Genomic DNA, 16,670 nt, shown 5'->3' with positions numbered 1-16,670 from the left:
CAAACTCAATGTGTTCCACATTTCCCCTCCTTAACTCTGCGATTATTGCTGTTACTGTTTCCAGCGCAAGGGGTTGAACCCACGGCTTTAGGCATGCTAGACAGGCACTCTACCACTTCACTATAGACCCAGGGTCTCACTATGGTAGTACACTGTCTAGGCTGGCCTTGAACTCTTGAACTGTCTGTATAGCCCCAAAGTGGCCTCCTGGGATCCTTTTGCTTCTCAAGTGCAAGTCACACACCTACCTATAACTCCTATTCCTTTTTTTTTTTTCTCCATGTAGACGTGGCTGTCCTGGAGCTCACTCTGTAGACCAGACTAGTCTCGAACTCTTACTGGCTTAACCACTGACTCTTCTTTACCTACTGCCTCCCTTCTAACATGTAACTTAGAGTAGATCCAATCAGGCTCCTAGGGTTTGTGCCTCTCACCTATAATTTCACGAGAAGGGAAATCTGTTTCAAGATGCCCGGGACCACCCATAGTGTTGCTTCCTGCATGTGTGCCCCCTGGTGCCAGTTCCACATAACATTGGCACTAAGACCATGATATGCTCAGCTGATAGCCCTTCTTTTCTTTCCCAAAGGGATAAAAAGGACAACTCCGTTTCCTACTGAAAAAAAAAAAAAAAAAAACCACAATCTTTCTGGTCTTACCTCTGAGGGGGGAAAAAAACAACATAATAATCTATATCACATTAAATCTTTAAAATTCATTGAGTCCATCAGACTTACTGGTACAGTGTTAATACCAATTAGGCAGAAGGAAGCAGGAGGATTACTACAGATCGAAGGCCAGCCTGGGCTACATGTCTCCAGGCTAGACAGGGTTACATAGTGAGACTTAAAACAAAACAAAATCCTTAGATTGAATTCCACCTTTTTTTTAATTGTAGAGATAAGAAAAGTAAATGGAGGTGGATATGGTGGCACCTACTCATAGTCACAGCGTTTGGGGACAGAGGCAGGAGGATCGCACTGAGTTTGAGGTCAGCCTATGAGTGTGTTCCAGGCTATCCAAGGCAATAAGAATAACAACAACAAAACAGACACACAAGAGTGAGTGTTGAGTCTACTTAACTAGGGCAATATTCTAGTTTCCTTTCTTTTGCTATAAGACACTGCCCCCCCCCAACAAAAGCAATTCAGGGGAGGAGAGGGTTTATTCCTGTTACCCTGCCAGGTTATAGGTTACAAGGGAGAGTCAAAACAGGAACTTAAGGCTCAAGTCACATCACATCCGCAGCCAACAGCAGAGAGAAAGAAACACGTAGATGCTGTGCAGCTCACTTCCTTTACACTTGCATACTTAGGGGCCCAGGGCATGAAGTGGTGCTGCCCAAAATGGGCTGGAGCTTTCTGCATTGATACTAATACACACACACACACACACACACACACACACACACACACACCACACATACACACACACACCACACATACACACACCCCCACACACACACACCACACATACATACACACATGCCATACACACACACACCACACATACACACACCCCCACACACACACACCACACATACATACACACATGCCATACACACACACACCACACATACACACACCCACACACACACACCACACATACACACACACACATGCCATACACACACACACCACACACACACACACCACACACATACACACACACCACACACACACACACACACCACACATACATACACACACATGCCATACACACACACACATGCCATACACACACACCACACATACACACACCCACACACACACACCACACACACACACACATGCCATACACACACACACACACCACACATACACACACACACCACATACACACACACCACACATACACACACACCCCCACACACACACCACACATACATACACACACATGCCATACACACACACACACACATGCCATACACACACACCACACATACACACCCCCCCACACACACACCACACATACATACACACACATGCCATACACACACACACACATGCCATACACACACACACCACACATACACACACACACCACACATACATACACACACATGCCATACACACACACACCACACATACACACACCCACACACACACACCACACACACACACACACATGCCATACACACACACCACACATACACACACCCCCACACACACACATGCCATACACACACACACCACACATACACACACCCCCACACACACACATGCCACAATACACACCACACACACACACATGCCATACACACACACACACACACACCACACACACACACACACCACACACACACACACACACACACACACACACACACACACACACACACACACACAGAGAGACAACATAATCTAGAGAATTCCTTATTAAGACTCTTTCCAGGTGATGCTAGATTGTGTCAAATTGACAGTTAAGACTACCCAGCACAGGAACCTAGCAGTGCCCCAGTGGCTGGAAGTTATGGCTGCACAGTTGTTTCTCAGCTCCTAATGATGCTGCACGTTTAACCATCAGAGGCCTGTAAGGCCACTGACAGTCGTGGGGGGATCGTTAGCAGTAAGTTTATTGGGTGCTGTGTACACACCACACACTTCGCCAGGAAAGGGGGCCTGGAAACTTTCTTCTGAATAAAGAATTGTTCTTCTATTTGCAAGCTAACAATGCAGTCACCCTAGTGTGTGTTTCAAAACTTCCTGCCTGTTATTGTTCCCTGTGGTTTCTTTCAGCTGTCCTTGGAGTCCACAATTTGCTCAACAATCCGAAGTTTGATGAAGAAACAACCAATGGCCAAGGCCGCAAGGGGCCGGTGAGGAGTAAGTAGATGAAGGATCTGGGAGCATGGGAAGCTTAAGAGCCACTGTCTGGTGCCTGTAGGAGAGAGAGAGCTTCTAGAGGAAGTCATTGGGCTCTGAGCAACCAAAGTAGGTGAAGCTGACGCTGGGCACCGTGTCTGGCAGAACACACAGAACCACAGGACACACATTCATGGCAGGTCTTCTGGTAGGGAAAAAAAATTCCTGATAGTCAGCTCAAAATACAAAGAAAATGTTCTGTTCCAAAGGGTATCTTATCAATGAGGGAAGCTTGGCTACGTTCCCTTTTTTTTATTCCAGTGTCTTTTTGTCTTGATTGTGGATGCTACCTCCCCACAAAAAGCAAGAAGGATACCCTGGCTTGGACAAGCTGCAGCCTCCCGTCTTCTTCACCAAGCATTTGTTAAATGCCTACTGGATATCAGGACTATTCTGGGCATACGTAGAAACATCTTTCCCAAAGGAACTTATCGGAGTAATCAGTTGGTCTTTGTTCACACTGTAAGATCTAAGTGGACACAGACCCTGGCTTCTGGACAAATCACTTATTATTCTCTCTCATGGAGACTTCAAAGACACTACTCAGCCTCAGAAGCTTCCTACTCACTCAGTTATTAAGAGGAGGTCTTGTTCCTTAGCTTAGGGTGGCCATGAACTCCTGAGATTATAAGTGTGTTGCTGATTTGTAAGAACTCTCTTTACGTTAGAATATTAATCCTAAGTATGTTGCATGCACTCCAAATATATGCTAAATTAGTTCGTGTTGTTTATTGTTGTTATTTGGGTTTTGTTTGTTTTGAGACAGGCCTGAAATTCACTGTGTAGCCCAGGTTGGCCTCAAACTCATGCTCCTCCTGACTCAGTCTCCTAAATCCTGGTATTGCAGGCATGTATATTGCTATATCTGGCTCAAGTAAATGTATGTATTTATTTATTTGTATGTATGTACGTGGGCTGTTTTATAACATGCATATATGTTTACCACATGTATATTCAGTGCCCAAGGGAACCAGAAGAGCGTTTCAGATCCGTAGACTTACTGATGTCTGTAAGATACCGCAAGGGTGCTGGGAAGGGAACTCCAGTGCGCTACAAAAGTAGCAACTGCTGAGCCATGTTTCCAGCCCCCAGTAACTGTTTCTAAGATGTTTTTCACTCCTCTTTTCTGTTCCTTGTTCTTTCCATACCTTTATCAAAGCTAGACATCCAGGATGGAAATTGAAGGAGGGGTGCGATCAAGAAGCCAGAGGGGTATTAATATTGGGGACCTGGGGATAGAACAGTACTAGAACGAATGCTTAGAGCAGGTCCTGGGTTCAAGTCTTAGCATCACACAAGATTTTTAAAAAGGATTTGGGGAATGAAGAGGCTCATTATGGTGGCCATCTTTGCGTCTCAGAGCCTATGGTCTGGTGCAGATCATGTGGGGAAAGTCATACGACAACAGCAGTAAATGCCAGTGGATGAGATGCCTTGTGGTGGCTGAAAAGCATCTGCCTTCCAAACTGACGCAAAGTGGCACCACTGCACAGTGAGAATAAACTTACTGGGGTTCAAATTGGAGTGTTGGACTCTACATGAAAGAAGCCGTCTCTAGTTTGATGGAGGACCTCTTGCACTTTCTTGTATAAACTAAAACTTGCGTTTTAGATGTCGTCAAAGGTGAAAAGGCCAAGCCGGTGTTTGAGGAGCCACCGAACCCCACAAATGTGGAAGCAAGCCTGCAGCAGATGAAAGCCAACGACCCCAGCCTGCAGGAGGTCAACCTCAACAACATTAAGGTCCGTCACTTCCAGTGCCTCCTGGCTTAGCCTGGCATCACAGAGCTGGCTGGACGTCACTGACTACCTATTTTTACATGGGCCTGAGGTCCTTTCGAGTCACTGATTTCAGCCAGAATAATCTAGTCAAAAGAGATATGAGTCTATAAGAAGAGTAATTTCTAGAACTTTTTGAAAAGCTTCCTAGAATTCAGGCCAATCAAAGCACATTGTACCTGGTACTGAATAACCACATCAGCTTTTCTTTTCTTTTCTCTTTTTTTTTTTCTTTTTTTCTTTGTGTGCTACAGCACTCTACGTAGACACTTAGCTGTAGCCCCAGCCCCCTCACTCAGTGTCAAGTGTCAGGAATGTCAGAGAACTTAGAAGGGTGGTTGGCATAGGCTCTCAAGTGAGACCATAGTGAAGCTGACAGTCAAGGTTAAGGTATCCAAAGGCTCCACTTCGAAGACGGCACCCCCATGCAGCTGTGGGCAAGTGACCTCCCTTTCCTACCACACGGGCCACTCTCTGGGGCTACTTGAGTGTTCGTCCTCACACATCTGGCTTTCTCCAAAGATAGTGACCCCAGAGTGAAATGGTCAGGAACCCAGAGGCTCAGTGGTCAGAAGTAACTGCTTTCCTTGCAAAGCACCCAAGTTCAGTTCCCTGCACCCACATCAAGTGCCTCACAACCACCTGTAACTCCAGATCCAGGGGGTCCAACACTTCCGGCCTCTCTGGGTACCCATACTACCCGTACAGTGAAGAGGACAGTCACAAGGACAAGAAGCACGTGGCAAAACACACTTGTTTCCATAGTAGCATATAAATAAATAACAGTAGCCAGTCGTAATGAGTAATCCAAAGTAGACTGACTCCTAACCACTAACCTGGGAGAGGCAGGCAAACACGTTCCGAGAACAATCCATGTTAGAGAGGAACAGAGATTCCAAGATTCTTGTTTACTTGGAGCTTTCTCCCAGGGTCTCAGAAATCTCACACAGCTTTGTCCATCGACTGCCTTCTGACAGCGAGCTATTGAAGGCAGAGAAGGAGACAAGAGGAGCATGAACAAATACAATTGCCTATGGCCTAATTTATTCATTCTCTTCAGTAGGCTGGTTGATGACTTGGTTGGCTAGTTTGAGACAAGGTTTCACTGTGTTGCCAAGACTGGCTTTAAACTCTTCAAACTCGATATGTAAACAAGGCTGATTTCAAATTCTCCGTCCTCCAGCTTCTACCTCCCTAAAGATTAGATATGAGACATGTGCCATCAGATAGGTTTGTTTCATTGGTTCTTGTTGAACATTTAATTATTTCTAACGAGGTTTTTCCTTGTTTCTTTTTATTTATGCTTCTCTGAAACAATGTATCCTGACTGCAGGCTCCCTTCCCTTCACTCCTCCCAGTCCCACTCCCCACCCAGATCCTGCTTCTCCATTCCCTTCGGAAAAGAGCAGTCCTCCTGGGTTATCAACTCAACATAACATAACAAGACTAGGCACAGATGCTCATGTCAAGGCTGGATGAGGCAACCCAGTAGGAGGAAAAGGGTCCAGCAAGCAGACAAAATGAGCCATAGAGACCCCCACTCCCACTGTTAGGAGTCTCCCAAAAATGCTAAACAACCATGGCATGTATGCAGAGGGCCTGACACAGATTCATGCAGCCCTGCTTAGCTGCTTCTGTGGTTGTGTTCTCCTGCTGCCCTGGATCCCTGTGGCTCCTACTGTCTTTCCTCCCTTTCTTCTGTGGGGTTCCCCAAGCTCTGCCTAATGTTTGGCTGTGGATCTCTGTATCTGCATCTGCTCCCATGGGTGGCCAGAGAAAGCCTCTTACCTTTCTGATGAAGGTTGGGCTAGGCAGTACTCTATGAGTATAGCAGAATATTATTAGAAATAATTTCACTGGCTTGCATTTTTTTACCAGTCATGTTTGGTTCTACCCTAAATCTCTGGGCCATCCAGCTTCCAGTTCCTGGCCATCCAGGCAGTTTTGGGCATGGGTTCCCTTGCCTGGTGTGGGCCTCAAGTTAGACCAGCCATTAGTTGGCCACTCCCACAAGCTCTGAGCCACCATTGTTCCAGCACATCTTACAGGGTGTAACAGGCCAAAAGTTAGTGGCTGGGTTGGTGTTCCAGTCCCACTACTGCAAGCCTTGCCTGGTTACAGATGGCCGGTTCAGGCTGTGTCCTCAACTACTGTGAGTCCTGCTAGGGTCACTCTCACAGGTTCTAGGAAGTTTCTACTGTACTAAGTTTCCACATTGACCCCCAAATGCCCCCAATTCCAGACATTTCTCCCTATATCTTTCTCTCCATCCCTGAGCCCCTGACCTAATCCCTCCTGTTTTTAACTCTGCGTATAGGTGTCTTACGTGGGTATGTGCACATGAGGGAAGTTGCCTGTGGAGGCCAAGGGAATTGGATCCTGGAGCTGGAATTACCACAGGCAGTTGTGAGCCACCCAACGTGGATGCTGGGAACTGAACTCAGGTCCTCTGCAAGAGTAGCAAGTGCTGTTCACTGATGAGCCATCTCTCCAGCCCCAGTGATAGTGTTTTCATTGAGTGTGCATTATGTGCTATGTCGTTGGCCACTTAAGTCATCTCATTTGCTCCTCGGTGAGGATTGAGGAGATTAAGTTGCTGTGGTCACTCAGCTTATCCATGCAAGGCTCGTGTCCATTGCTGCCCCTTGATGCTTACCCATTACTTCTGCAGTGATAGGTGATTGGTGTGTGTGATTTGTAAGAGAGTCCACATATACAGCCATGCATTAAATGCAATTAATAAATCTAAAAATAAAAAGAAAGGAATACAAACAAATGTGTTAGCGCACACCTTTGTATCCAGAGGATCCACTCCCAACATGGTACATCTGTGAGGCCTTGCGCAAGAGACCTCGCTTTGCAGAGTCTCTGTCTTATAGGGGTGGAAGCTGGGAATCACCGTGAGTTCAAGGGAACTTTGACAACACAGTGAAATTGAGGACAGATGGAAGCCAGCCTGGGTTCCAGGAGAGCCAGTTAAGATCCATCCAGTCTCTACTTAGAATGTTATCGTAAGAGACAAACACTAACCACAGGTTGGCAGCATGGTGCGGTAAGGCCCAAACAGTTACAGAATTGTAGGAAAGGAAAAACTTGAAGCTGCCTAGGAAAACTCATAAACCAAACAGGAAATAATTCAGGTGGTCTTCAGAAGTGGAGAAAAGGGCCACAGGAGTTTTCAGGCCAAGGAGAAAAGCACATCTTAAGGGCATGTATGTGAGAGACCATGGTTGTTATCCATGAATGTCCTAGCATATAGGACAGAAATAAAAAAAGGAAAAAAATCTTTTGCGTTACATTCTCTTATTGGACACTAGGAGGCGCTGTTCGCTCAGAATAGCTTAGTTATCGCACACAGATTTTTTTTAAAAAAGTTTTTAAAAGAGGACATGTAATCGGCCATCTAAATACAGGTGATAGTCAAACGTTGCAGGGGACTCGCTGATGGTGGAGCTCAGTAACAGAGCCACATGCTTAGTACGTGTGAGACCCTGGGTCCAATCAAAAATGAAGACAGTATTTTCACCTTGAGGGTGAGTGCCAGTGCAGTGTGAGCGGTTTGTAACTAACCCTGTCTTCTATGCTTAGAACATTCCAATTCCAACCCTGAAGGAGTTTGCAAAGGCTCTGGAGACCAACACCCACGTGAGGAAGTTCAGCCTGGCCGCAACCCGAAGCAATGACCCTGTGGCCCTGGTGAGTGAGACTCAAAACACAATATGAGGCCATTTAATTCCCTGTGACTTTAGTCTTAGGTTTTTCTTATTGTTTAGGATTAGCCGGCTTAGCTTTCGGTTGTTTCGAGATAGGGTCTTGCTGTGAGGCCTGGGTTTGAACTCACTATGTCTCTTGGACTGATCTTGAGTTCCCAGTAATCCTCCTGCCTCAGCCCGTATAGTGCTAAAATTTTCGGGCATGAAATCACCATTTCCCGGCTAATTTATTTCATCAATCGAAAGGCTTAGATCTGCTCGACTCAAGGCACAGGCTGAGAGTCCACACTGCAAACACATGGACTCAAACGGATTCTCGTCAGCGCAGCGCTTTCCAAACAAGTTCAAGACAGGCCTCTTGGCATTTAGCTAAATAAACATTTAGACTTTATTGTGTTGAAAAAAACCATTCTGAAATTTTCCCTCCTGCAGGGACTTTCTGTAACTGCCATTAGATATTATGAGCCCCCAAAACTTACTTGAACTTGGCACACATAAAAACATCGGAGCGTGTTTTATCGTAATCTTCATGTGCGTTAACATGCCAAGCATACTTTAAACAACCAGAAATAGTGAAGGGTTTTGTTTGACATTCGGTTCATTTGAGTATGGAAAGAAAAACAATAACTGAAACCCTCATCCTTTCATGCATTTGGGGTAATCTAGCCAAACAAGAAAGTTACTTAGCCTAAGTAAATACTGTCACCGCCTTAGCCACCACCGCTTCCTCTTGTCTACTCTTCCTATTACAAGCCCCTCTCCTGGGGAATCAGTGAATGCAGCTCTAACCGCTAAGCTCTTCATGCTTGCCTCACGCCGTCGTCACTGTAGTGCTCCAAGTCTGTGCTGCTCTCACAATAGCGTGAGGGGTCAGATTATCCCAGGTGTGGCAAGTAATGACAGAGCCGAGAATCACCACCAGGTCTTTCCAGTTCCACTGCATAACACACACACAGCCCCGCGGTTGTTGACAGGGTCTCCGGGAGTCAACCAGAGAATTCACAACACCCGCCACTCGCTCTCAAATCAAAGTAGAAAAACCAAGGTCCTGGCAGGATGGTTGGATTTAAAGTAACAGTCTTAGGCTGGAGAGGTGGCTCAGCAGTTAAGACTGCTTGCAGCTTTTCCAGAGGACCTGAGTCGATTCAGAGCACCCACTTCAGACAACTCCCAAGTGCTCGGAACTCTGGCTCCAGGGAATCCGATGTCCTCTTCTGGCATCCGTGGTACTTCACACGCATGGTGCACAGATAGACTTTCAGGCAAAACACCCATATGCATAAAATAAAAATAAAGTCTAAAGAAGAAAAGTATATATAGGTATGTCTGGGCATGTAGATATAACTTAGAACTATAATAAGGTATTCTGCATTCTTTTATTTGTACTGCATCTTTGAAATCAAAGGTGTGTTTTATATTTATAGCACATCAGCTCAAACTAGCTGGTTTTTTTTCTTCTTTTTTTTTTTCATCTTTATTAACTTGAGTATTTCTTATTTACATTTCGATTGTTATTCCCCTTCCTGGTTTCCGGGCCAACATCCCCCTAACCCTTCCCCCTCCCCTTCTGTATGGGTGTTCCCCTTCCCGTCCTCCCCCCATTACCACCCTCCCCCCAACAATCCCGTTCACTGGGGGTTCAGTCTTGGCAGGACCAAGGGCTTCCCCTTCCACTGGTGCTCTTATTAGGCTATTCATTGCTACCTATGAGGTTGGAGCCCAGGGTCAGTCCATGTATAGTCTTTGGATAGTGGCTTAGTCCCTGGAAGCTCTGGTTGGTTGGCACTGTTGTTCATATGGGGTCTCAAGCCCCTTCAAGCTCTTCCAGTCCTTTCTCTGATTCCTTCAACGGGGTCCCGTTCTCAGTTCCCTGGTTTGCTGCTGGCATTCGCCTGTGTATTTGCTGTATTCTGGCTGTGTCTCTCAGGAGCGATCTACATCCGGCTCCTGTCGGCCTGCACTTCTTTGCTTCATCCATCTTGTCTAATTGGGTGGCTGTACATGTATGGGCCACATGTGGGGCAGGCTCTGAATGGGTGTTCTTTCTGCCTCTGTTCTAAACTTTGCCTCCCTATTCCCTGCCAAGGGTATTCTTGTTCCCCTTTTAAAGAAGGAGTGAAGCATCCGCATTTTGGTCATCCTTGAGTTTCATGTGTTCTGTACATCTAGGGTAATTCGAGCATTTGGGCTAATAGCCACTTACTAGCTGGTTTGCAAAGGCTTTGTAGCTACTACATTTCTTGTGGCTACCATTTGGTCAGCAGTGAAGCTATGTGTTTTGGGTTCTGTTTGTTAGATTTAAAAGACTAATTTTAATTTCGAGTTAAAAGTGTGTGTGTGTGTGTGTGTGTGTGTGTGTGTGTGTGTAGGTGTCCTTGAAGTCCAGAAAAGGGTATGTGGATTCCTAGAGCTGGAGTTACAGGTGGAGCTGCCTGATGTCTGTGCTGGGAATTGAACTTGGGTCTTCTCCAAGAACAGTGTGCGCTCTGAACTGCGGAGCCATCTTTCTAGCCCCAGGAAATTATACTTTTGTATAATCCCACAGAGTGCAGAAAACAAATCTTCTCTTGAGACCTGTAGCTCTACTCTGATCATTTATATAACATTGAAGGATCATCTCTATGTTTTCCCGACACCGCCATGGCCGCACATGGAGTGGATGCTCAGATATTTGCTGAACCGAAGTGAACTTGAGTGTAAAAACTCCGAGCTCTGCTTGGCTGCGTAGGCTCCATTTCGTGCAGTTGGAGAAGAAGTGTTTTCTCAAGTTTAAGCTACAGCGGCATGGTCTTGACTGCCTGCCAGGAGGGTGTGCAAGTTCTCATAAAGAGTTAATTGCTCTGAAGTTTCTTTATCCTGGGACTAAAAGTTAATGCCAAAGCCGGGTGTGTCCCATAAGGAAAGGCTTGCTGCACCCCCACCCCATGCCCTGATTAAAATGTGTACATTTAATTTTAAGATCAAGTAGTAACCGGAGCATGGTGGCGCATGCCTCTAACCCCATCACTTGGGAAGCAGAGACAGGTGAATATCTGAATTCAAGGCCAGCCTAGTCTACAGATGAGCGCCAGCACAGCCAGGGTTACACAGGGTAACCTTGTCTCAAAGCAAACAAACAGCAAAAAACAAACAATGAAAAACAACTGTTGAATAACTGTCCCTTGACTTGCCTGGTTTGCCATTCCATCAGCCTGTGTCCCTGGCCTTTCCGTTCTAACACCTGTCAACACAAGATTGTTATTCTGCCCCAGTGATTCTCAGCTAAGAGCTCTCCTGCCCCCAGGACACACTGGACAGACTGGAGATGTTGGGGGTTGTGAAGAGAACAAATGCTACTAGTATCTGTAAGGTCTCAGAAGCCCGAGAGGCTGCTAATGGGGCACCCACAGCAAAGAAGTGTCCAGGCCCACATCTTAGCCGCGCAGAGGTTGAGAGACCAGCTAGTCTCCGGTGGAACTCCTTCCCTTCCTTCTTCCTGCCTTAAGTGCCATTAAGATAATTAGAATAGCTTAGGGCTTTCATGCTCTGCTCCCCAGAAGCAATCAGTATTAGCAATTTGTTTTTCATTCTTCCACTTATTGTCTTTATGACTTTAATTAAAGTGGCTGCCAATCTCGACTGTTCATGCACTTGAGGAAGGCCGGGTCTCAGCCTTAGAGATCCTGTCCATGTTCATCTGGGTGGGACCAAAATATACTTAAATATATATGCATATATATGTATGTATATGTATATATATATATATTTAAGTGTATGTAAATGTCACCTATGTATATGTGTATATGTGCAGCTACATGTATGTGTCTAAGTGAGTATATGCACACATGAGTGTGGGGTGCTCATGGAGGCCAGCAGAGGGTATTGGATCCCGTGGAGCTAGTCTTACAGATGTCTGTGAACCTCTTGGTGCTGGGATCTGCACACATGTCGTCATGATTGAGGAGCAAGTGCTATGAAGCACTGAGCCATCATCCCTTCAGCCCGCTTATATGTGTATTTTTGAAATTTGTTCATACTGAGACACCTTTTAAGTTATTATTAAGATGTATTCTTTTAGGGAATATGTAGTCTCAGCTCTTGAGGGGGACAAGCACGGAGGTCCAGCCTCAGTTACATAGCAAGTACAAGGCTAGCCTGGGCTACCTCAGAGTCTATCTTTTTTTTTTATTTTATTTATTTCATGTATGTGCATACACTGTCACTGTCTTCAGACACATCAGAAAGGGACATCGGATCCCATTACAGATGGTTGTGAGTCACCATGTGGTTGCTGGGATTTGAACTCAGGACCTCTAGAGGAGCAGGCAGTGCTCTTAACCGCTGAGCCATCTCTCCAGCCCCCTCAGAGTCTATCTTAACACATAAATACATAGAGAGAGAGAGAGAGACAGACAGACAGAGACAGAGACAGAGACAGAGACAGAGAGACAGGCAGACAGACAGACAGACAGACACAGACACAGACACAGAGTCTAGAGAGATAGTTCAGTGTTTAAGAGAATTGGCTGTTCTTCCTGAGTTTTTGCTCCCAGCACCTACATGGTGCTCACAACTGTCTGTAACTCCACTTGCAGATGAGCCAACACCCTTTTTTACGTCAAGCATACACATGGTACACAGACATATATGCAGGCAAAACACCCAGACATTTAAAAAATAAAATTAAAAATAAGAGAAAACATACAGTCACACACATTACGTGGATGCTGGGAATCAAATCCAGGTCCTCCACAAGGGCAGCCAGCACTCATAACTGCTGTGCTGTCTGTCTCTCCACTTCTAAGTTATTTTATTTTTCATTTGGTTTGGAGGTTTGTTTTGTTGTTGGTGGTGGTGGTGGTGGGGGTGGTGGTGGTGGTGGTTTTTTTGTTTTGTTTTGTTTTGTTTTGATTGGTTGGTTGGTTGGTTGGTTGGTTGGTTGGTTGGTTGGTTTGGTTTGGTTTTTAAGACAGGGTTTCTCTGTGTAGCCCTGGCTGTCCTGGAACTCACTCTGTAGCCCAGGCTGGCCTTGAACTCAGATCCACCTGCCTCTGCCTCCTGAGTGCTGAGATTACAGGCATGTGCCACCACTGCCTGGCACTATTTTAGTTTTTAATTGAAGTTCGAGATTTTAATTTTACTTAGAGATGAAAATGTCTTAAATGTTTTTCTTTAAGCGCTATAAAACAATCTTTTTTTTTTAATTTGGGAGAGAGATTCATGTTTAGAAACCCTGATGACTGTTCTCATTCACTAAGGCCTTTGCAGAGATGCTGAAGGTCAACAAGACCTTGAAAAGTCTGAATGTAGAGTCCAATTTTATCACCGGCGCTGGGATCCTGGCCCTGGTGGAAGCGCTGCGGGAGAATGACACCTTGACAGAGATCAAGATCGACAACCAGGTACAGAGGAGGCGGGGCAAAGCTGGCTTCTGTCTTAGACAGCAGGCAGGGAGTAGGCGAAAGCTCAAGGCTCTGTGTGGACTTGATGGGGTCTGCTGGCTTTCCTATGAAGCTTAACAGCTTCTGGCCCATGGAACATATGAGTTCTCTGTCTCTGTCTCTCCCCCCTACTCTCTCTCACGCGCACTCTGTGTGTGTGTGGTGTGTGTGTGTGTGTGTGTGTGTGTGTGTATGTGTGTGTGTGTGTGTGTGTGTGGTGTGAATGTAGAGACCAGAAGACAACCTCAGCTACCTTTTTCTCAGGTGCTTATCATCCTTTTCTTAGGACAGGCTGGCTGGTCAGCCCCAAGGACCCCCTTGTCTCTGTATCCCCAGTGTTAGGATTGCAAACACCAACATAGCAGCTTTTTAAATGTGGGTCCTGGGGATTGAATTCATGTCTTCACGCTGTTATAACAGCCCCAGAGCATGTCAGTGGACAGTATTTTTGAAATGGTTCTGATTCTGGGGTTGCAGGAGGCTGAAAGCTGCCTAATGTTAGTGTGGAAATCAAATCCAGGTCCTCTGGAAGAACAGCAGATGTCCTTAACCACTGAGCCATCTCTCCAGCCTAGATCTTTGCTTATGTGGGGGTATGGATTCCAGAGTAGATAATTCAGCAGCTGGATTGATGGCTGTCAGACTTTTCCTCCACTTAAGAAGCATCCCTGTTTTAATCCCATCAGCACTGAGTGACTTGGAAGCACAAGTACTAGTTTTGCTTAAATCCATCAGGAATTGCCCTCTCTTTATTTTTGTCTCATGCATTTGTCATTGAGACAGTCCTATTGGTTAACAGAGGCTAGCTTTGAACTAAAGATCTTCATGCCTCCGGCTCCCAAGTACCCAGCTCATCGTCTCTTCAGAGAGTTTCTTCTTTGCTGTTGGACGTTCCGTTGTTTTTTCGTTTGTTTGTTTTTGCTATGTTTGGTGTGTGTGTGTGTGTGTGTGTGTGTGTGTGTGTGTGTGTGTGTGAATACATGTGTGTGCATGTGGAGACAGAGGCTGATGCCAGGTGTCTTCTTGTCAAACTCCACCTGAGTTTTACTTCTTTAGCACAGTCTGCCGCCACTGGACCTGGAGCTCGCTGATTGGCTAGACTAGTTGACCAGGGACCTCCAGGGATTTACCTCTCCCTGCACCCCAGCTATGGAGCTCTAGGTTCATGTCACCATGCCTGACTTTACAACATGGGTGCTGGGGGTCCAGATCTGAATGCTCACACAGAAGCACTGTACCCACTGAGCATCTCCTCAGTCTGATTTCCTGCTGCTATTGCTGTGGTTGTTTGGTTGGTTGGTTGAGTTGGTTGGTTGGGTTGGTTGGTTAGTTGGTTGGTTGGATGGTTGGTTGGTTGGATGGTTGGTTGGTTGGTTGGTTGGGTTGGTTGGTTAGTTGGTTGGTTGGATGGTTGGTTGGATGGTTGGTTGTTGGTTGGTTGGATGGTTGGTTGGTTGGTTAGTTGGATGGTTGGATGGTTGGTTGGTTGGATGGTTGGATGTTTGGTTAGATGGTTGGTTGGTTGGGTTAGTTGGTTGGATGGTTGGTTGGTTGGTTGGTTGGTTGGGTTAGTTGGTTGGATGGTTGGTTGGTTGGGTTGGTTGGTTGGTTGGATTGGTTGATTGGTTGGTTGGTTGGTTGGTTGGGTTGGTTGGTTGGTTGGTTGGATTGGTTGGGTTAGTTGGTTGGTTGGTTGGTTGGTTGGTTTTGTTTTTCATTTTTCAGTACCAGCAGATTGGTCTGTCTAAATTTTGTTTCTAGACAGAGCCAGATTCAGTGGCTGCATGGAAAGAAACATCTCAGGTGGTTCGTTTTCTCTCTCTCTCTCTCTCTCTCTCTCTCTCTCTCTCTCTCTCTCTCTCTCTCTCTCAGTAGCCATGTAGTTCTCCCCAGTAAGTAACTATTTCCTTCCCCTTCCTGTTTATTCCATGTACATGGGTATGCTCCCACAAACAGAGGCAGCAGTTGGGAACAGCCGTGGAGATGGAGATCGCCCAGATGCTGGAGGAGAACTCAAGGATCCTCAAGTTTGGGTACCAGTTTACCAAGCAAGGGCCACGGACAAGAGTGGCAGCTGCCATCACAAAAAATAATGACCTAGGTAAGGCAGATGTGATTTGTGCTGGTAACGAGTAGGCCAAGCACTGGGAACATTCATCTTCCCACTTCAGAGGCAGTATCTCAGAGACCATGCCACTGGGCTCCCAGGCACTACTAGGTAGTCATGGCAAACCTCTGGTCTTCAAGGCTTCAGTACAGTGATGTTTTTAGGAGAGCTGTGATCTAGCTTAGCTCTGCTTGATTTTCTTGTCTTGGCCTCCCCTCTCCTCCTTCCTTCTAACTCTTTCAGTTAGACAAGGGCAAAGGAATCCCAGGTTCCTTATGTTTGGGTTCTGATAGTGTTTTCTTCAATATTCATAACTACAGGCACACGAATACTTCTGTGCATGTCAACTGTACTGACAGAGGTACATGACACAGGTTAAAGTCTCACAGAGCTTTCAGCCAGGCCTCTCTATACCTTCCTGTACTGCTACACTTTGCCAAGGATCCACACTGTTTCTCCTGTTAGGATGAGATGGGGCACGTCACAGTGAAAAGGAGGTTAGTCACAGTGTAGAAGGATGGGACAGACGTGGTCTGGAGACATCTCAGCTACCTGGAGTGGCATCATAAAGGGACATCTAGGATGGACAAGTCCTCTTGGCAGTCAAGCAGCCGCAGCCTTGAGTCCTTTGCTTGAGGTTTGGGAACAGTGTACCAGACCTTGGACAAGGGAAAGAGAGAGAGACACTGGCAGGACATAGGACTGTACTTACCCACAGAGTACAGAGAGTGACTAAGACCCATGACCCAGCAGGGGGCTTTGGGAAAGGATGGAGACAACCAGAAGAT

General features: G+C 46.1%; 1 protein-coding gene across 4 annotated transcripts in view; it reads left to right on the top strand.

The window, feature by feature from the left end:
* Tmod2 (tropomodulin 2) overlaps positions 1-16,670 on the top strand; it is a 53,406-nt gene that overhangs the window by 26,087 nt on the left and 10,649 nt on the right. For all 4 annotated transcript variants that reach the window (XM_006243407.5, XM_008766331.4, XM_006243408.5 and 1 more), the window contains 5 exons: positions 2,739-2,825; positions 4,476-4,606; positions 8,231-8,338; positions 13,593-13,736; positions 15,732-15,876. In XM_006243407.5, coding sequence (XP_006243469.1) covers positions 2,739-2,825; positions 4,476-4,606; positions 8,231-8,338; positions 13,593-13,736; positions 15,732-15,876 — 615 coding nt within the window. The remainder of the gene's footprint in view (positions 1-2,738; positions 2,826-4,475; positions 4,607-8,230; positions 8,339-13,592; positions 13,737-15,731; positions 15,877-16,670) is intronic.

This window comes from Rattus norvegicus, chromosome 8 (assembly GCF_036323735.1).
Source record: "Rattus norvegicus strain BN/NHsdMcwi chromosome 8, GRCr8, whole genome shotgun sequence".
Taxonomy (NCBI): Eukaryota; Metazoa; Chordata; class Mammalia; order Rodentia; family Muridae; genus Rattus; species Rattus norvegicus.
Note: the sequence above shows the minus strand (reverse complement) of the source record. Positions and strands in the feature narration are given on the sequence as shown.